General features: G+C 50.2%; 1 protein-coding gene across 1 annotated transcript in view; it reads right to left on the reverse strand.

Annotated features, from left to right (window-relative positions):
- Positions 1-2,904: 2,904 nt before the first annotated feature.
- SHARPIN (SHANK associated RH domain interactor) overlaps positions 2,905-22,045 on the reverse strand; it is a 91,360-nt gene continuing 72,219 nt past the window's right edge. The window contains exons 6-8 of the mRNA XM_063921109.1: positions 5,632-5,899; positions 4,510-4,628; positions 2,905-3,183 (exon numbers count right to left, since the gene is read on the reverse strand). Coding sequence (XP_063777179.1) covers positions 2,920-3,183; positions 4,510-4,628; positions 5,632-5,899 — 651 coding nt within the window. The 3' untranslated portion in view covers positions 2,905-2,919. The remainder of the gene's footprint in view (positions 3,184-4,509; positions 4,629-5,631; positions 5,900-22,045) is intronic.

Genomic DNA, 22,045 nt, shown 5'->3' on the forward strand with positions numbered 1-22,045 from the left:
ACTTTCTCTCTTTCTCCTCTTCAGCTTCTCCTCTCTGGTCTCTCAGCGCCTGGCTTGCCTCCCCTGTTGCGTCAAGCCTTGCTCATCTGGCGCTATGCACACACTTTATATGATTGGGAGGGACATGATGCCGGTACTCCATTGTGGTTCAATAGTGCATACCCTGAGCTATATGAGATGTCGCTAGATAATATATGGATTGCTAGGGGTGTCGTGGCGCTGGGTCAGCTGTACCACGATGGAGTGCTGAAGTCATTTCAGCAACTGAAGATCGAATTTGATGTACCTAATACTGCTCTGTTCCGGTATTTTCGGCTTAGACATGCTGTACAAACTCAATTCCCTCATGGCCCACCACTGATTGTTGACTCACCTGTTAGGACGATGCTTACTTCTCTGAGTCAGAGGGGGAGGGTGTCTACCATATATGCTGCTTTAAATAATAGAGGCTACCCCGATCTATTAAATAATCTCCGTATTAAATGGGAGACTGATTTGGGGCGCTTGTCCCATGAGCAGTGGCTCCAGATTATGAGCTCCCTTAGATACACTACGCCGTGTATAAGATATAAGCAGGTTTTTTTCTATATTTTACACAGGGCCTATCGTACTCCAGTTACTATGCAGAGGGCTGGTCTTAGGGAAGATTCTAACTGCCCCAGGTGTCGGGCAGCCGATGCCGGATTTTGGCACTTACTGTGGGATTGCCCTGAGATTTCCCTTTTTTGGCGTAAAGTGTGGAGTGATGTGATCATGACAGCACCGTCCCTCCCTACATTAGATCCTGGTATATGCTTGTTTGGGTTAGATCTTGAGGAAACACACTCTGTCTTACTGTATAAATATGTCCTGTGTCTCACTACGCTGGCAAAAGTTGTTATTGCTAGGGTCTGGTTCTCGGCAGATGTGCCTAGGGTGGAGCACTGGAGGGCGTTGGTGAACGAGGTAATTCGTCATGAGAGGCATATGTATAAAATACGGGGTTCCACCTCTCGATTTACGGAGATGTGGGATCGCTGGAGTAGCACATGGCTGGGCGGGCAGGTATTGAGCACTTGAGCGACATTCGTAATAATATTGATATTCTATGTCGTGTACACATATGCGAAAAGAATTAACACGCACACCGAACTGTGATCTGAAAATACCTGTTTATTGATGGCAATTGTTATAGTTTATTTCAATGTTGTTGTTTTGTCTTGTTGTGTCAATGTGTTACAAAACTCAATAAAAAAATTACTTGATTAAAAAAAAAATGGGCATTTTACAGCCCCTGACGGTGTTTGAGACGCCTGGACAGATACTAATTTGTTCGCCGGCCCTCTCATGTCGTCAACCGGCTTGCAGCGTGTTGACATTGTCACGTAATTTCCATAAATAAGCCATCCATTCCGGTGTCGACTCCCTAGAGAGTGACATCACCATTACAGGCAATTTGCTCCGCCTCCTCACCAACATCGTCCTCATACATGTCGACACACACGTACCGACATATAGCACACACACACAGGGAATGCTCTGATAGAGGACAGGACCCCACTAGCCCCTTGGGGAGACAGAGGGAGAGTTTGCCAGCACACACCAAAGCGCTATATTTTACAGGGATAGCCTTATAATAAGTGCTCCCTTATAGCTGCTTTTATAAAATCACAATTTCGCCAAATTTTGCCCCCCCTCTCTTGATTTAACCCTGTTTCTGTAGTGCAGTGCAGGGGAGAGCCTGGGAGCCTTCCTGACCAGCGGAACTGTGTGAGGAAATGGCGCTGTGTGCTGAGGAGATAGGCCCCGCCCCCTTTTCGGCGGGCTCGTCTCCCGCTTAAAAATGGATTCTGGCAGGGGTTAAATATCTCCATATAGCCCCGGAGGCTATATGTGAGGTATTTTTTGCCAAAAAAAGGATTTTCATTGCTGCCCAGGGCGCCCCCCCCCAGCGCCCTGCACCCTCAGTGACTGCCGTGTGAAGTGTGCTGAGAGCAATGGCGCACAGCTGCAGTGCTGTGCGCTACCTTAAGAAGACTGAGGAGTCTTCTGCCGCCGATTCTGGACCTTCTTCTCTTTTCAGCATCTGCAAGGGGGCCGGCGGCGAGGCTCCGGTGACCATCCAGGCTGTACCTGTGATCGTCCCTCTGGAGCTAATGTCCAGTAGCCAAAGAAGCCAATCCATCCTGCACGCAGGTGAGTTCACTTCTTCTCCCCTAAGTCCCTCGATGCAGTGATCCTGTTGCCAGCAGGACTCACTGTAAAATAAAAAACCTAAGCTAAACTTTTCTAAGCAGCTCTTTAGGAGAGCCACCTAGATTGCACCCTTCTCGGCCGGGCACAAAAACCTAACTGAGGCTTGGAGGAGGGTCATAGGGGGAGGAGCCAGTGCACACCACCTGATCCTAAAGCTTTACTTTTTGTGCCCTGTCTCCTGCGGAGCCGCTATTCCCCATGGTCCTTTCAGGAACCCCAGCATCCACTAGGACGATAGAGAAATAATATTACAGGTGTAACCTCTGCTGCAGACACATGTAATATAATATTACAGGTGTAACCTCTGCTGCAGACACATGTAATATAATATTACAGGTGAGGACACTACACCCACAATTTGCATCAATATCAGTTCTCCTGGAAACATTTCACAGGAAAGATCTTTCTGTTTGAACATCAGTTCCTCTGTAATGTATTATTTGTGAATTGTAGAGCATACCGCGGCTGATAACTGTGGACAACAGCTTGTAAGAAGATGGATAAGGTTACATAAGTCTTGTTTCTTTGTATTGAAACTTTCTGCATACACCTTTTACCAATATGGAGATGTGTACTAATTCAGCTAGCGATTCTGCACCATATGGCATGACAAAGGTACTTTTGTTACATTAATGATGCATATAAGACACATTTGCAGCAAAGTCCATGGCGCACCAAGCGGGGCTATTTGGCACGCTTTGAGCCGTGGCGTCTGTGGGCACATCTGTATATTGGTAACGTGTTATACAGTAGGGTTAGTAGCATGTAACGTACCTTCTTGTACTGCTGGAAACTGTCTTTCTCCTGCTGAAGCCTCCTCCGTTCCGTCTCGTCTGGCTTATATTCCTCTGGCACCACATAATTAGATGGACGGTCCTCACTGCACATCTCACAGCCGGGGCGGGTGGGTTTATTGATGTAGGTGCATACAGGACACGGCCAGCCCGGCTACACAAAGCAAACAGCAAAGAGCTCAGTATGTCAGCCCAGAAACGCCGCGTCAAACACGCAGACGGACAGCGCAGTGCAGCGCGACACTCCAGTCACTGCCATGGAAGTTCCTCTACAGAAACACGGCCAACAATTAACATGAAAACAAGGGTCGTTCCTTATACTGTAGCACAACTTCAAGGTAAGTGAATTTGTTTCGCTATGCTTAATACAGTGGTTCCCAAACTTAGGGGATCATCCACACTGACATGCGGGGGGACGCCCAGCACAGGGCTAGTCCGCCCCGCATGTCAGTGCCGTCCCCCCTCCCCGCAGAAGTGCAAAGGCATCGCACAGCGGCGATGCCTTTGCACTTCAAGAGTAGCTCCCGACCAGCGCAGCTTTAGCGTGCTGGCTGGGAGCTACTCGTCGCTCCCCGGCCCACAGCGGCTGCGTGTGACGTCACGCAGCCGCTGCGGCCCACCCACCCAACGGTCCGGCCACGCCTGCGTTGGCCGGACCGCGCCCCCTAAACGGCGGCTTAATGCCGCCGTCCAGCCCCCTCCCGCCCAGCGACCACCTCTGCGGCAATCGCTAGGCAACGACGGCTGGCATGCGCCGCGCACTGCAGCGCCGGTACATGCGCAGTCCTGACCCGATCGCTGCGCTGCGAGAAACTGCAGCGAGCGATCGGATCGGAATGACCCCCTTAGTCCTCAAGGCACCATAACAGTCCAAGTTTAAGGATAGCCATGCTTTAGCACAGGTGAATGATTCAGTACCTCAGTGCGGTCACTTTACATATAAATGCATAAGGTTCTCCCCCGCAACGGGTTCGGTATGTGTGACCAGTGGACGGGATGCCGGCGGTGATAATACAGACGTCGGCATCCCGATCTTTAAATTCCCGACAGGGGCGAGGTAAGTATGCTATCCCCTCTCCCTTACCCCTCCTTTCCCGCAGCCTAACCCTAACCTCCAATTATTCTGCCATCTAAAACGTGCACGATGTGTGTGCTCTGCGGGGCTGACGCAGGGCTGAATGTGCGTCTGCTTGCAGCGTGTATGTCCCGTGTTTTCGCGCAGCACGCTCCGCAGCCGAGGACAATAACACCGGCAGCTTAACGAGTATTTCAATTAATGTCAACCCATGAATAACACCAAATGTTAACATTACAATGTGCCCATGCCCTATTTGCACGGTGCCTCGTACCTCAGTTACCAGGTCCTACTGATATGATTGGTGTTTAGTAGCTGACAGGTCTGCGCACAGACATACGTGGAACATACCTAACAATACGAGGGTTAATCACATTCCTACACACACACGCAGGCTGTACATACCTGTGCAGGGGAGGGGGGCGCCGCTGGGACCTGAGGTTTTGGGTTCATAGTTAAAAGCGGGAACTCCAGCTGTAAAATGCGGGATGCATCCACGTTCCCAGGCCGGCAATCGTATGACACTAGGAAAACAGATTAACACAAAGCGTCACTGTCACAAGACTCTCGGACGATATTAACCCCCTGAGGAAGGGGAATTCCCATCGGCCTCCTGGTTCCTTGTAATAGCGCCCTCTAGTGCTGAACTGCTGCATACAAGCCACGGGCACCGTACTTCCTATAGATCCCAAACTCTACCCCCCAGTCCCCGAAATCTGTATCATTTATAGAAAATGAAACCAGATTAATGTCACAGAAAAAGAACTTCATAATTATTAAAAAATATTGAGGTATGACACCCGCTAATCGCGACGTTGTAATGGATAATACAGACCGTTCTCTGCACGTTCTGTAGGGAATCATAGCGCAGTATATAATACTAATACAAGACTATTAAACAAGTGGACCTGTATAGTTTTTTTTTGTTCAGCATAGTTGTTATATTATAATATGTGGATCATCCTGGAACATTATATATATATATATAGTTTCTCACAATCATTAATTGATGACAACAGATATGTATTATCCCATATTTAGTGAGAATAAGCTTGGATATTTTGGGTTAATACACTTCATTGTTTGGATTCTATTTTCGGAGTATTTATGGGACATAATTGCTGTTGTTTCTTTATCTAATAAATATATGTACTGTTATTCTTCAATTTCTAGATACTATTTATGCTATACTATAATGTTTCAGAATACAACTAGTATTACTATACTCTTTGGAGATAATCCTTGTATTTGTGCCTTCTGGATAATATTAGTATGAAATCATATTAGAATGATCATTTTAACAAAACAATTCTATAAGTACCACGGTGGTCTCATTAGTTAATATTACAGGCGTAAGTCTGGCCGTCTGGTTCCAATCCTAATCAATACTGCAGTTTCCCTTAGTCAGGGTAACACCGAACAGCGTTATTTTAGTAATTGTACAGTGATGGCTCAGTTTGGGGATTTGGGTGGTCTGTGTGATATCACAATGCCGCACAATACAACACACTGAGAAGTGACAATTACCATGATTTGGGGTTGGCCGGTTGGGCAAGGTTTTGTATTTCAGGTCATCCCTGCTCAGAGCAGGGACAATGGGGGGCGGCTGGTAAATACTGTTTGTGTACTGGTCCTCCGGCGTCAGTTTGACCTGCTTTGCACCCAGCAGGTACAGGAACGCTGTGTCGCCATCCTGCCGGATTCCGTAAGAGCCAACTGTCCGGTCATTGGAGCAGAGGCACTGACCAATAATCCAGCGCTGAATACTGGGGTGAAACTGATAATCGCGGAATATCTAGAAATAGAAGAGCAGAGAACATCAGTGTGAAGCCTGGGAGTTTTACATATATTACAGGATTCACTACTTTTTTTTTTTTTTTTTAATGAGTTAAAGTAGTAAAATTCACTAGACAGCGATTCCCAACCCCCATACACAGCCAGATCTGAGACAGTGTTAGTATGTCAGCCCCGGGACAGGAACCCCTTTCTCCTCACCCGGGGGAGGAACCCTTTCCTCCACACCCGGGGCAGGAACCCCTTTTCTCCACACCCGGGGCAGGAACCCCTTTTCTCCACACCCGGGGCAGGAACCCCTTTTCTCCACACCCGGGGCAGGAACCCCTTTTCTCCACATCTGGGACAGGAACCCCTTTTCTCTACACCTGGGACAGGAACCCCTTTTCGCCACACCCGGGGCAGGAACCCCTTTTCGCCACACCCGGGGCAGGAACCCCTTTTCTCCACACCCGGGGCAGGAACCCCTTTTCTCCACACCCGGGGCAGGAACCCCTTTTCTCCACACCTGGGACAGGAACCCCTTTTCTCCACACCCGGGGCAGGAACCCCTTTTCTCCACACCCGGGGCAGGAACCCCTTTTCTCCACATCTGGGACAGGAACCCCTTTTCTCCACACCTGGGACAGGAACCCCTTTTCTCCACACCCGGGGCAGGAACCCCTTTTCTCCACACCCGGGGCAGGAACCCCTTTTCTCCACACCTGGGACAGGAACCCCTTTTCTCCACACATGGGACAGGAACCCCTTTTCTCCACACCCGGGGAAAGGAACCCCTTTTCTCCACACCCGGGGCAGGAACCCGTTTTCTCCACATCTGGGACAGGAACCCCTTTTCTCCACACCCGGGGGAAGGAACCCCTTTTCTCCACACCTGGGACAGGAACCCCTTTTCTCCACACATGGGACAGGAACCCCTTTTCTCCACACCCGGGGCAGGAAACCTTTTGCCCACAAGGCTACAGGGTTTCCTAGACAATGACTTGTATTTGCATCCTGTGATTAAATTATAGCGCACAGAGATTCAGGCACAGACCGACTTTTACGTCCTTTGACGAACTGAGAAAGAAACCTGTGTTTTCTTGTCACGGGCGTTATAGATGCGGCCTACATAGGGGAACGGGCGTTACAGATGCGGCCTACATAGGGGAACGGGCGTTACAGATGCGGCCTACATAGGGGAACGGGCGTTACAGATGCGGCCTACATAGGGGAACAGACGTTACAGATACTGCCTACATAGGGGAACAGGCGTTACAGATGCGGCCTACATAGGGGAACAGGCGTGACAGATACTGCCTACATAGGGGAACAGACGTTACAGATACTGCCTACATAGGGGAACAGACGTTACAGATACTGCCTACATAGGGGAACAGGCGTTACAGATGCGGCCTACATAGGGGAACAGACGTTACAGATACTGCCTACATAGGGGAACAGGCGTTACAGATGCGGCCTACATAGGGGAACAGGCGTTACAGATGCGGCCTACATAGGGGAACAGGCGTGACAGATACTGCCTACATAGGGGAACAGGCGTTACAGATGCGGCCTACATAGGGGAACGGGCGTTACAGATGCGGCCTACATAGGGGAACGGGCGTTACAGATGCGGCCTACATAGGGGAACAGGCGTTACAGATGCGGCCTACATAGGGGAACAGGCGTTACAGATGTGGCCTACATAGGGGAACAGGCGTGACAGATACTGCCTACATAGGGGAACAGACGTTACAGATACTGCCTACATAGGGGAACAGACGTTACAGATACTGCCTACATAGGGGAACAGACGTTACAGATACTGCCTACATAGGGGAACAGGCGTTACAGATGCGGCCTACATAGGGGAACAGACGTTACAGATACTGCCTACATAGGGGAACAGGCGTTACAGATGCGGCCTACATAGGGGAACAGACGTTACAGATACTGCCTACATAGGGGAACAGGCGTTACAGATGCGGCCTACATAGGAGAACAGGCGTTACAGATGCGGCCTACATAGGGGAACAGGCGTGACAGATACTGCCTACATAGGGGAACAGACGTTACAGATACTGCCTACATAGGGGAACAGACGTTACAGATACTGCCTACATAGGGGAACAGGCGTTACAGATGCGGCCTACATAGGGGAACAGACGTTACAGATACTGCCTACATAGGGGAACAGGCGTTACAGATGCGGCCTACATAGGGGAACAGGCGTTACAGATGCGGCCTACATAGGAGAACAGGCGTGACAGATACTGCCTACATAGGGGAACAGGCGTTACAGATGCGGCCTACATAGGGGAACAGGCGTTACAGATGCGGCCTACATAGGGGAACAGACGTTACAGATACTGCCTACATAGGGGAACAGGCGTTACAGATGCGGCCTACATAGGGGAACGGGCGTTACAGATGCGGCCTACATAGGGGAACAGGCGTGACAGATACTGCCTACATAGGGGAACAGGCGTTACAGATGCGGCCTACATAGGGGAACGGGCGTTACAGATGCGGCCTACATAGGGGAACAGGCGTTACAGATGCGGCCTACATAGGGGAACAGGCGTTACAGATGTGGCCTACATAGGGGAACAGGCGTGACAGATACTGCCTACATAGGGGAACAGACGTTACAGATGCGGCCTACATAGGGGAACGGGCGTTACAGATGCGGCCTACATAGGGGAACAGGCGTTACAGATGCGGCCTACATAGGGGAACGGGCGTTACAGATGCGGCCTACATAGGGGAACGGGCGTTACAGATGCGGCCTACATAGGGGAACAGGCGTTACAGATGCGGCCTACATAGGGGAACAGGCGTTACAGATGTGGCCTACATAGGGGAACAGGCGTTACAGATGTGGCCTACATAGGGGAACAGGCGTTACAGATGCGGCCTACATAGGGGAACAGGCGTTACAGATGCGGCCTACATAGGGGAACAGGCGTTACAGATGCGGCCTACATAGGGGAACAGGCGTTACAGATGCGGCCTACATAGGGGAACAGGCGTTACAGATGTGGCCTACATAGGGGAACAGGCGTTACAGATGTGGCCTACATAGGGGAAGACGTTACAGATACTGCCTACATAGGGGAACAGACGTTACAGATACTGCCTACATAGGGGAACAGACGTTACAGATACTGCCTACATAGGGGAACAGGCGTGACAGATACTGCCTACATAGGGGAACAGGCGTTACAGATGTGGCCTACATAGGGGAACAGGCGTGACAGATACTGCCTACATAGGGGAACAGACGTTACAGATACTGCCTACATAGGGGAACAGGCGTGACAGATACTGCCTACATAGGTGAACAGGCGTTACAGATACTGCCTACATAGGGGAACAGGCGTTACAGATGCGGCCTACATAGGGGAACAGACGTTACAGATACTGCCTACATAGGGGAACAGGCGTTACAGATGCGGCCTACATAGGGGAACAGGCGTTACAGATGCGGCCTACATAGGGGAACAGGCGTGACAGATACTGCCTACATAGGGGAACAGGCGTGACAGATACTGCCTACATAGGGGAACAGACGTTACAGATGCGGCCTACATAGGGGAACGGGCGTTACAGATGTGGCCTACATAGGGGAACAGACGTTACAGATACTGCCTACATAGGGGAACAGGCGTTACAGATGCGGCCTACATAGGGGAACAGGCGTTACAGATGCGGCCTACATAGGGGAACAGGCGTTACAGATACTGCCTACATAGGGGAACAGACGTTACAGATACTGCCTACATAGGGGAACAGGCGTTACAGATGCGGCCTACATAGGGGAACAGGCGTTACAGATGCGGCCTACATAGGGGAACAGGCGTTACAGATACTGCCTACATAGGGGAACGGGCGTTACAGATGTGGCCTACATAGGGGAACAGGCGTTACAGATGCGGCCTACATAGGGGAACAGGCGTTACAGATGTGGCCTACATAGGGGAACGGGCGTTACAGATGCGGCCTACATAGGGGAACAGGCGTTACAGATGCGGCCTACATAGGGGAACAGGCATTACAGACACTGCCTACATAGGGGAACGGGCGTTACAGATGTGGCCTACATAGGGGAACAGACGTTACAGATACTGCCTACATATGGGAACAGGCGTTACAGATACGGCCTACATAGGGGAACAGGCGTTACAGATGTGGCCTACATAGGGGAACGGGCGTTACAGATGTGGCCTACATAGGGGAACAGACGTTACAGATACTGCCTACATAGGGGAACAGACGTTACAGATACTGCCTACATAGGGGAACAGACGTTACAGATACTGCCTACATAGGTGAACAGGCATTACAGATGCGGACTACATAGGGGAACGGGCGTTACAGATGCGGCCTACATAGGGGAACAGGCGTTACAGATACTGCCTACATAGGGGAACAGACGTTACAGATGCGGCCTACATAGGTGAACAGGCATTACAGATGCGGACTACATAGGGGAACGGGCGTTACAGATGCGGCCTACATAGGGGAACAGGCGTTACAGATGCGGCCTACATAGGGGAACGGGCGTTACAGATGGTATGTAGCCAGTTATTAAATGATTACTTATTAAACAAGAGAATAGACGTGGTTGTGTATTAGGATATCACTGTAATAACATAAGCATTAACTCCCAAGCTCCGGGAGGCTTATACACATGTAAGGCCACATACAAAGGAGCCTGCCATCTACACAATAAAAATAAGAATTTACTTACCGATAATTCTATTTCTCATAGTCCGTAGTGGATGCTGGGGACTCCGAAAGGACCATGGGGGGATAGCGGCTCCGCAGGAGACTGGGCACAAAGTAAAAGCTTTAGGACTAGCTGGTGTGCACTGGCTCCTCCCCCTATGACCCTCCTCCAAGCCTCAGTTAGGATACTGTGCCCGGACGAGCGTACACAATAAGGAAGACTCATACCAGCCACACCAATCACACCATACAACTTGTGATCTGAACCCAGTTAACAGCATGATAACAGAAGGAGCCTCTGAAAAGATGGCTCACAACAACAATAACCCGATTTTTGTAACAATAACTATGTACAAGTAATGCAGACAATCCGCACTTGGGATGGGCGCCCAGCATCCACTACGGACTATGAGAAATAGAATTATCGGTAAGTAAATTCTTATTTTCTCTAACGTCCTAGTGGATGCTGGGGACTCCGAAAGGACCATGGGGATTATACCAAAGCTCCCAAACGGGCGGGAGAGTGCGGATGACTCTGCAGCACCGAATGAGAGAACTCCAGGTCCTCCTCAGCCAGGGTATCAAATTTGTAGAATTTAGCAAACGTGTTTGCCCCTGACCAAGTAGCAGCTCGGCAAAGTTGTAAAGCCGAGACCCCTCGGGCAGCCGCCCAAGATGAGCCCACTTTCCGTGTGGAATGGGCTTTTATAGATTTTGGCTGTGGCAGGCCTGCCACAGAATGTGCAAGCTGAATTGTACTACAAATCCAACGAGCAATCGTCTGCTTAGAAGCAGGAGCACCCAGCTTGTTGGGTGCATACAGGATAAACAGCGAGTCAGATTTTCTGACTCCAGCCGTCCTGGAAACATATATTTTCAGGGCCCTGACTATGTCCAGCAACTTGGAATCCTCCAAGTCCCTAGTAGCCGCAGGCACCACAATAGGTTGGTTTAAGTGAAATGCTGCAACCACCTTAGGGAGAAATTGAGGACGAGTCCTCAATTCTGCCCTGTCCGTATGAAAAATTAGGTAAGGGCTTTTATAGGATAAAGCCGCCAATTCTGATACACGCCTGGCTGAAGCCAGGGCTAACAGCATTACCACTTTCCATGTGAGATATTTCAAGTCCACAGTGGTGAGTGGTTCAAACCAATGTGATTTTAGGAATCCCAACACTACATTGAGATCCCAAGGTGCCACTGGAGGCACAAAAGGAGGCTGTATATGCAGTACTCCCTTGACAAACGTCTGAACTTCAGGAACAGAAGCTAGTTCTTTTTGGAAGAATATCGACAGGGCCGAAATTTGAACCTTAATGGACCCTAATTTGAGGCCCATAGACAGTCCTGTTTGCAGAAAATGCAGGAATCGACCCAGTTGAAATTCCTCCGTAGGGGCCTTCCTGGCCTCGCACCACGCAACATATTTACGCCAAATACGGTGATAATGTTGTACGGTTACATCCTTCCTGGCTTTGATCAGGGTAGGGATGACTTCATCCGGAATGCCTTTTTCCTTCAGGATCCGGCGTTCAACCGCCATGCCGTCAAACGCAGCCGCGGTAAGTCTTGGAACAGACATGGTCCCTGCTGGAGCAGGTCCTGTCTTAGAGGTAGAGGCCACGGGTCTTCCGTGAGCATCTCTTGAATTTCCGGGTACCAAGTCCTTCTTGGCCAATCCGGAGCCACGAGTATAGTCTTTACTCCTCTCCTTCTTATGATTCTCAGTACTTTTGGTATGAGAGGAAGAGGAGGGAACACATACACTGACCGGTACACCCACGGTGTTACCAGAGCGTCCACAGCTATTGTCTGAGGGTCCCTTGACCTGGAGCAATATCTGTCCAGTTTTTTGTTGAGGCGAGACGCCATCATGTCCACCTTTGGTTTTTCCCAACGGTTTACAATCATGTGGAAGACTTCTGGGTGAAGTCCCCACTCCCCCGGGTAAAGATCGTGTCTGCTGAGGAAGTCTGCTTCCCAGTTGTCCACTCCCGGAATGAACACTGCTGACAGTGCTATCACATGATTTTCCGCCCAGCGAAGGATCCTTGTCACTTCCGTCATTGCCCTCCTGCTTCTTGTGCCGCCCTGTCTGTTTACGTGGGCGACTGCCGTGATGTTGTCCGACTGGATCAATACTGGCTGACCCTGAAGCAGAGGCCTTGCCTGACTTAGGGCATTGTAAATGGCCCTTAGTTCCAGGATATTTATGTGAAGTGACGTTTCCATGCTTGACCACAAGCCCTGGAAATTTTTTCCCTGTGTGACTGCTCCCCAGCCTCTCAGGCTGGCATCCGTGGTCACCAGGACCCAATCCTGAATGCCGAATCTGCGGCCCTCTAGGAGATGAGCACTCTGTAACCACCACAGGAGAGACACCCTTGTCCTTGGAGACAGGGTTATCCGCTGATGCATTTGAAGATGCGATCCGGACCATTTGTCTAGCAGATCCAACTGAAAATTTCTTGCGTGGAATCTGCCGAATGGAATCGCTTCGTAAGAAGCCACCATCTTTCCCAGGACCCTTGTGCACTGATGCACTGACACCTGGCCTGGTCTTAGGAGTTTCCTGACTAGGTCGGATAACTCCCTGGCTTTCTCTTCCGGGAGAAACACCTTTTTCTGTACTGTGTCCAGAATCATCCCTAGGAACAGCAGACGTGTCGTCGGAATCAGCTGCGATTTTGGAATATTTAGAATCCATCCGTGCTGTCGTAGTACTATTTGAGATAGTGCTACTCCGACCTCTAACTGTTCTCTGGACCGTGCCCTTATCAGGAGATCGTCCAAGTAAGGGATAATTAAGACGCCTTTTCTTCGAAGAAGAATCATCATTTCGGCCATTACCTTGGTAAAGACCCGGGGTGCCGTGGACAATCCAAACGGCAGCGTCTGAAACTGATAGTGACAGTTCTGTACCACAAACCTGAGGTACCCTTGGTGAGAAGGGCAAATTGGGACATGGAGGTAAGCATCCTTGATGTCCAGAGACACCATGTAGTCCCCTTCTTCCAGGTTCGCTATCACTGCTCTGAGTGACTCCATCTTGAACTTGAACCTTTTTATGTAAGTGTTCAAGGCTTTCAGATTTAAAATGGGTCTCACCGAGCCGTCCGGCTTCGGTACCACAAACAGCGTGGAGTAATACCCCTTTCCCTGTTGTAGGAGGGGTACCTTGATTATCACTTGCTGGGAATACAGCTTGTGAATGGCTTCCAATACCGCCTCCCTGTCGGGGGTAGACGTTGGTAAAGCAGACTTCAGGAACCGGCGAGGGGGAGACGTCTCGAATTCCAATTTGTACCCCTGAGATACTACCTGCAGGATCCAGGGGTCCACTTGCGAGTGAGCCCACTGCAGGCTGAAATTCTTGAGACGGGCCCCCACCGTGCCTGAGTCCGCTTGTAAGGCCCCAGCGTCATGCTGAGGACTTGGAAGAAGCGGGGGAGGGCTTCTGGTCGTGGGAAGAAGCTGTCTGTTGCAGTCTTTTTCCCCTTCCTCTGCCCCGGGGCAGATATGAGTGGCCTTTTGCCCGCTTGCCCTTATGGGGACGAAAGGACTGGGCCCTTCCATATGCCGTTTGGAATCCGCATCCCCTGACCACTGTCGCGTCCATAATCCTCTTCTGGCAGATATGGACATCGCACTTACTCTTGATGCCAGAGTGCAAATGTCTCTCTGTGCATCTCGCATATATAGGAATGCATCCTTTAAATGCTCTATAGTCAATAATATATTGTCCCTGTCCAGGGTATCAATATTTTCAGTCAGGGAATCCGACCAAGCCACCCCAGCACTGCACATCCAGGCTGAGGCGATTGCTGGTCGCAGTATAACACCAGTATGTGTGTATATACTTTTAAGGATATTTTCCAGCCTCCTATCTGCTGGCTCCTTAAGGGCGGCCGTTTCTGGAGACGGTAACGCCACTTGTTTTGATAAGCGTGTGAGCGCCTTATCCACCCTAGGGGGTGTTTCCCAACGAGCCCTAACCTCTGGTGGGAAGGGATATAGTGCCAATAATTTTTTAGAAATTAGCAGTTTTTTGTCGGGGGTAACCCACGCTTCATCACACACTTCATTCAATTCATCTGATTCAGGAAAAACTACGGGTAGTTTTTTCACACCCCACATAATACCCCTTTTTGTGGTACTTGCAGTATCAGAGATGTGCAAAACCTCCTTCATTGCCGTGATCATGTAACGTGTGGCCCTACTGGAAAAATACGTTTGTTTCTTCACCGTCGACACTGGAGTCAGTGTCTGTGTCTGGGTCCGTGTCGACCCACTGAGGTAACGGGCGTTTAATAGCCCCTGACGGTGTTTGAGACGCCTGGACAGGCACTAACTGAGCTGCCGGCTGTCTCATGTCGTCAACAGTTTTCTGTAACGTGCCGACACTGTCACGTAATTCCTTAATTACGGCCATCCATTCAGGTGTCGACTCCCTAGGGGGTGACATCACCATTATAGGCAATTGCTCCGCCTCCACATCATTTTCCTCCTCATACATGTCGACACACACGTACCGACACCCAGCACACACACAGGGAATGCTCTGATAGAGGACAGGACCCACTTAGCCCCTTGAGGAGACAGAGGGAGAGTTTGCCAGCACACACCAGAGCGCTATATATGTATAGGGACAACCTTACAATAAGTGTCTATCCCTTATAGCTGCTTATATCTGTTATTTTGCCAAATAAGTGCCCCCCTCTCTTTTTTACCCTGTTTCTGTAGTTGCAGGATGCAGGGGAGATTCTGGGAGCCTTCCTACCAGCGGAGCTGTGTGGGAAAAATGGCGCTGTGTGCTGAGGAGATAGGCCCCGCCCCCTTCACGGCGGGCTCTTCTCCCGCTTTTTTCTGGAAAACTGGCAGGGGTTAAATACATCCATATAGCCCAGGAGCTATATGTGATGTATTTTTTGCCAAATAAGGTAAATTCATTGCTTCCCAGGGCGCCCCCCCCCAGCGTCCTGCACCCTCAGTGACCGAAGTGTGAAGTGTGCTGAGAGCAATGGCGCACAGCTGCAGTGCTGTGCGCTACCTTATGAAGACAGGAAAGTCTTCTGCCGCCGATTTATGGACCTCTTCTTGCTTCAGCATCTGTAAGGGGGCCGGCGGCGCGGCTCCGGGACCCATCCATGGCTGGGCCTGTGATCGTCCCTCTGGAGCTAATGTCCAGTAGCCTAAGAAGCCCAATCCACTCTGCACGCAGGTGAGTTCGCTTCTTCTCCCCTTAGTCCCTCGATGCAGTGAGCCTGTTGCCAGCAGGTCTCACTGAAAATAAAAATAAGAATTTACTCACCGGTAATTCTATTTCTCGTAGTCCGTAGTGGATGCTGGGAACTCCGTAAGGACCATGGGGAATAGCGGGCTCCGAAGGAGGCTGGGCACTCTAGAAAGATCTTAGACTACCTGGTGTGCACTGGCTCCTCCCACTATGACCCTCCTCCAAGCCTCAGTTAGGTACTGTGCCCGGACGAGCGTACACAATAAGGAAGGATTTTGAATCCCGGGTAAGACTCATACCAGCCACACCAATCACACCGTACAACTCGTGATATGAAACACAGTTAACAGTATGAAACAATAGAGCCTCTCAACAGATGGCTCAACAATAACCCGATTTAGTTAACCATAACTATGTACAAGTATTGCAGATAAACCGCACTTGGGATGGGCGCCCAGCATCCACTACGGACTACGAGAAATAGAATTACCGGTGAGTAAATTCTTATTTTCTCTAACGTCCTAGTGGATGCTGGGAACTCCGTAAGGACCATGGGGATTATACCAAAGCTCCCAAACGGGCGGGAGAGTGCGGATGACTCTGCAGCACTGAATGAGAGAACTCCAGGTCCTCCTCAGCCAGGGTATCAAATTTGTAGAATTTTTGCAAACGTGTTTGCCCCTGACCAAGTAGCTGCTCGGCAAAATTGTAAAGCCGAGACCTCTCGGGCAGCCGCCCAAGATGAGCCCACCTTCCTTGTGGAATGGGCATTGACAGATTTTGGCTGTGGCAGGCCTGCCACAGTATGTGCAAGCTGAATTGTACTACAAATCCAACGAGCAATAGTCTGCTTAGAAGCAGGAGCACCCAGCTTGTTAGGTGCATATAGGATAAACAGCGAGTCAGATTTTCTGACTCTAGCCGTTCTGGAAACATATATTTTCAGTGCCCTGACAACGTCTAGCAACTTGGAGTCCTCCAAGTCCCTAGTAGCCTAGGCACCACAATAGGCTGGTTCAGGTGAAACGCTGACACCACCTTTGGGAGAAACTGGGGACGAGTCCTCAATTCTGCCCTATCCATATGGAAAATCAAATAAGGGCTTTTACAAGACAAAGCCGCCAACTTTGATACTCGCCTGGCAGAAGCCAAGGCCAATAACATAACCACCTTCCACGTGAGATATTTCAGATCCACGGTTTTTAGTGGTTCAAACCAATGTGATTTTAAGAAACTCAACACCACGTTGAGATCCCAAGGTGCCACAGGAGGCACAAACGGGGGCTGACTCTGCAGCACTCCTTTTATAAATGTCTGAACTTCAGGTACTGAAGCTAGTTCTTTTTGAAAGAAAATCGACAGAGCCGAGATCTGTACCTTAATGGAACCCAATTTAAGGCCCATAGTCACTCCTGCTTGCAGGAAATGCAGAAATCGACCTAGTTGAAATTCCTCTGTTGGGGCCCTTTCGGCCTCACACCATGCAACATATTTTCGCCATATGCGGTGATAATGAGTTGCTGTAACCTCTTTCCTGGCTTTAGTAAGCGTAGGAATGACTTCCTCCGGAATGCCCTTTTCCTTCAGGATCCGGCGTTCAACCGCCATGCCGACAAACGCAGCCGCGGTAAGTCTTGGAACAGACAGGGCCCCTGCTGCCGCAGGTCCTGTCTGAGTGGCAGAGGCCATGGATCCTCTGATATAAATTCTTGAAGTTCTGGGTACCAAGCTCTTCTTGGCCATCCACGAGTATCGTTCTTACTCCTCGCCTTCTTATTATTCTCAGTACCTTTGGTATGAGAGGCAGAGGGGAGAACACATAAACCGACTGGTACACCCACGGTGTTACCAGAGCGTCCATAGCTATCGCCTGAGGGTCCCTTGACCCGGTGCAATATCTTTTATAGCTTTTTGTTGAGGCGGGACGCCATCATGTCCACCTGTGGCCTTTCCCAATGGTGTACAATCCTATTGGAAGACTTCTGGAGGAAGTCCCCATTCTCCCGGGTGGAGGTCGTGTCTGTTGAGAAGATCTGCTTCCCAGTTGTCCACTCCGGGAATGAACACTGCTGACAGTGCTAACACATGATTTTCCGCCTATCGGAGAATCCTTGTGGCTTCTGCCATCGCCATCCTGCTTCTTGTGCCGCCCTGTTGGTTTACATGGGCGACTGCCGTGATGTTGTCTGATTGGATCAGTACCGGCTGGTTTTGAAGCAGAGGCCTTGCCGGCCTCAGGGCATTGTAAATGGCCCTCAGGTCCAGAATATTTATGTGTAGGGAAATAACCTGACTTGACCAAAGTCCCTGGAAATTTCTTCCCTGTGTGACTGCCTCCCAGCCTCAAAGGCTGGAATCCATGGTCACTAGGACCTAGTCCTGTATGCCGAACCTGCGGCCCTCTTGAAGATGGGCACTCTGCAGCCACCACAGTAGAGATACCCTGGTCCTTGGAGACAGGGTTATCAGCCTATGCATCGGAAGATGCGATCCGGACCACTTGTCCAACAGGTCCCTCTGAAAAGTTCTTGTATGGAACCTGCCTAATGGGATTGCTTCGTAGGAAGCTACCATTTTTCCCAGGACTCGCGTGCAATGATGCACCGCTACCTATTTTGGCTTCAGGAGGTCTCTGACTAGAGATGACAACTCCTTGGCTTTCTCCTCCGGGAGAAACACTATTTCTGGTTTATGTCCAGAACCATCCCCAGGAACAGTAGACGTGTCATAGGAACCAGCTGTGACTTTGGACTGTTTAGAATCCAACCATGCTGTTGTAGCACTTTCCAAAATAGTGCTACCCCGACTACCAACTGCTCCTTGGACCTCGCCCTTATAACGAGATTGTCCAAGTACGGGATAATTACAACTCCCTTTTTTTGAAGGAGTATCAACATTTCGGCCATTACCTTGATAAAACACCCTCGGTGCCATGTACAGTCCAAACGGCAGTGTCTGGACTTGGTAATGGTAATCCTGTACCACAAATCTGAGGTACTCCTGGCGAGGATGGTAAATGGGGACATGCAGGTAAGCATCCTTGATGTCCCAGGATACCATGTAATCCCCCTCGTCCAGGCTTGGAATAACCGCCCTGAGCGATTCCATCTTGAACTTGAATTTTTGTGTTCAAGGATTTTAAATATAAAATGGGTCACACCGAACCATGCGGTTTCGGTACCCCAACCCGTGTGGAATAGTAACCCCGTCCTTGTTGAAGTAGGGGCACCTTGAGTATTACCTGCTGGGAATACCGCTTATTAATTGCCTCTAGCACAGCCTCCCTGCCTGAGGGAGTTGTCAGCAAGGCATATTTTAGGAAACGGCTGGGGGGAGACATCTCGAATTTCAGCTTGTACCCCTGAAATACTACTTGAAAGAAACAGGGATCCACCTGTGAGCGAGCCCACTAATTGCTGAAATTTTTGAGACGGCCCCCCACCGTACCTGGCTACACCTGTGGAGCACCCGCGTCATGGTGTGGCCTCACAGGAGGCGGGGGAAGAATCTTGATTCTGGGAACAGGCTGACTGGTGCAGCTTTTTTCCCTCTACCCTTGTCTCTGTACAGAAAGGAAGCGCCATTTGACCCGCTTGCTTTTCTGAAGCCGAAAGGACTGTACCTTTGTCTGTGAGGAAACCTGAGGTAAAATTATTTCTTCCCAGCAGTTGCTGTGGATACGAGGTCTCAGAGACCATCCCCAAATAATTCCTCACCCTTATAAGGCTCTCTATGCACTTTTTAAGTCAGCATCACCTGTCCAGTGACAGGTCTCTAATACCCTCCTGACAGAATGGACATTACATTTATTTTGGATGCCAGCCGGCAAAATATCCCTCTGTGCATCCCCCATATATAAGACGACGTCTTTAATATGTTTTTATGTTTTCCAACTAGTATCCCTGTTTGACAGGGTCACCGACCACGCTGCAGCAGCACTATCTGCAGGTCTCAGTCTAGTACCTGAGTGTGTAAATACAGACTTCAGGATAGCCTCCTGTTTTTTATCAACAGGTACCTATTAAAGTGGCCGTATCCTAAGACGGCAGTGCCACCTTTTTTGACAAACGTGTGAGCGCCTTATCCACCCTAGGGGATATCTCCCAGCGTAACTTATCCACCTGGCGGGAAAGGGTACGCCATCAGTAACTTTTTATAAATTACCAGTTTCTTAACGGGGGAACCCACGCTTTCACACACTTCATTTATTCATCTGATGGGGGAACAAAACACTGCCTGTTTTTTCTCCCCAAACCTAAAACCCATTTTTAGAGGTGCTTGGGTTAAAGTCAGAAATGTATAACACATTTTTTATTGCCGGGATCACGTCACGGATGTTCCTAGTGGATTGTGTATATGTCTCCACCTTGTCGACACTGGAGTCAGACTCCGTGTCGACATCTGTGTCTGCCATCTGAGAGAGCGGGCGTTTTTGAGCCCCTGATGGCCTTTGAGACGCCTGGGCAAGCGCGGGCTGCGAAGCCGGCTGTCCCACAGCTGCTACGTCATCCACCCTTTTATGTAAGGAGTTGACACTGTCGGTTAATACCTTTCACCTATCCATCCACTCTGGTGTCGGCCCCACAGGGGGCGACATCACATATATCGGCCTCTGTTCTGTCACCATATAAGCCTCCTCATTCAACATGTCGACACAGCCGTACCGACACACCGCAGACACACAGGGAATGCTCTAAACGAGGACAGGACCCACAAAAGCCCTTTGGGGGGACAGAGTAAGAGTATGCCAGCACACACCAGAGCGCTATATATATACAGGGACTAACTGAGTTATGTCCCTAATAGCTTTTATATAATATACTGTATACAGTGCCAATTTTAATGCCCCCCCTCTCTTTTCCCTCTTACTGTACTGTAGAATTGCAGGGAAGAGCCAGGGAGCTTCCCTCCAGCCGAGCTGTGAGGGAAAAATGGCGCCAGTGTGCTGAGGAGATAGGCTCCGCCCCTTTTTCGCGGCCTATTCTCCCGTTTTTTATGGAATTCTGGCAGGGGTATTTACCTCATATATAGCCCCTGGGGCCATATATTGAGGTATTTTAGCCAGCCAAGGTGTTTTTATTGCTGCCTCAGGGCGCCCCCCCCAGCGCCCTGCACCCTCAGTGACCGGAGTGTGAAGTGTGTGAGAGGAGCAATGGCGCACAGCTGCAGTGCTGTGCGCTACCTTGGTGAAGACAGAGTCTTCATGCCGCCGATTTTCCGGACCATCTTCTTGCTTCTGGCTCTGTAAGGGGGACGGCGGCGCGGCTCCGGGACCGAACATCAAGGCTGGGCCTGCGGTCGATCCCTCTGGAGCTAATGGTGTCCAGTAGCCTAAGAAGCCCAATCCGGCTGCAAGCAGGCGAGTTCGCTTCTTCTCCCCTTAGTCCCTCGCTGCAGTGAGCCTGTTGCCAGCAGGTCTCACTGAAAATAACAAATTCTAAGACTATAACTTTCTAAGAGCTCAGGAGAGCCCCTAGTGTGCATCCAACCTCGGCCGGGCACGAAATCTAACTGAGGCTTGGAGGAGGGTCATAGTGGGAGGAGCCAGTGCACACCAGGTAGTCTAAGATCTTTCTAGAGTGCCCAGCCTCCTTCGGAGCCCGCTATTCCCCATGGTCCTTACGGAGTTCCCAGCATCCACTAGGACGTTAGAGAAAAACCTATTTAAACTTTTACTCTAAGCAGCTCAGGAGAGCCACCTAGATTGCACCCTTCTCGTTCGGGCACAAAATCTTAACTGAGGCTTGGAGGAGGGTCATAGGGGGAGGAGCCAGTGCACACCAGCTAGTCCTAAAGCTTTTACTTTGTGCCCAGTCTCCTGCGGAGCCGCTATCCCCCCATGGTCCTTTCGGAGTCCCCAGCATCCACTAGGACGTTAGAGAAAGCCCGGTACCCACGGGAAGATGTTCCCAGAGACGCGTGCTGAGCGGTCTAGCACATCTCTCAGCACAGCGTGATGTGTGTTGACACGGGGGGCTGCTCATGTACCCAGCTGGTGAAATGAGCGATGTGCTAGATTGTGCCTGCATGCCGGCCAATCTAGCACCGACAATAGCATAGTGCGGAACCGCGCATCGCTATCGCTGGGGGGCATACACACACACGGAGACATCTAGTCAGATCTCTCCGTGTGTAACCCCATTAACTCTAAAATCTGCCACCAGCCATACAATATACAGGGAATAACGGAGTATTGGA

This window comes from Pseudophryne corroboree, chromosome 5 (assembly GCF_028390025.1).
Source record: "Pseudophryne corroboree isolate aPseCor3 chromosome 5, aPseCor3.hap2, whole genome shotgun sequence".
Taxonomy (NCBI): domain Eukaryota; kingdom Metazoa; phylum Chordata; class Amphibia; order Anura; family Myobatrachidae; genus Pseudophryne; species Pseudophryne corroboree.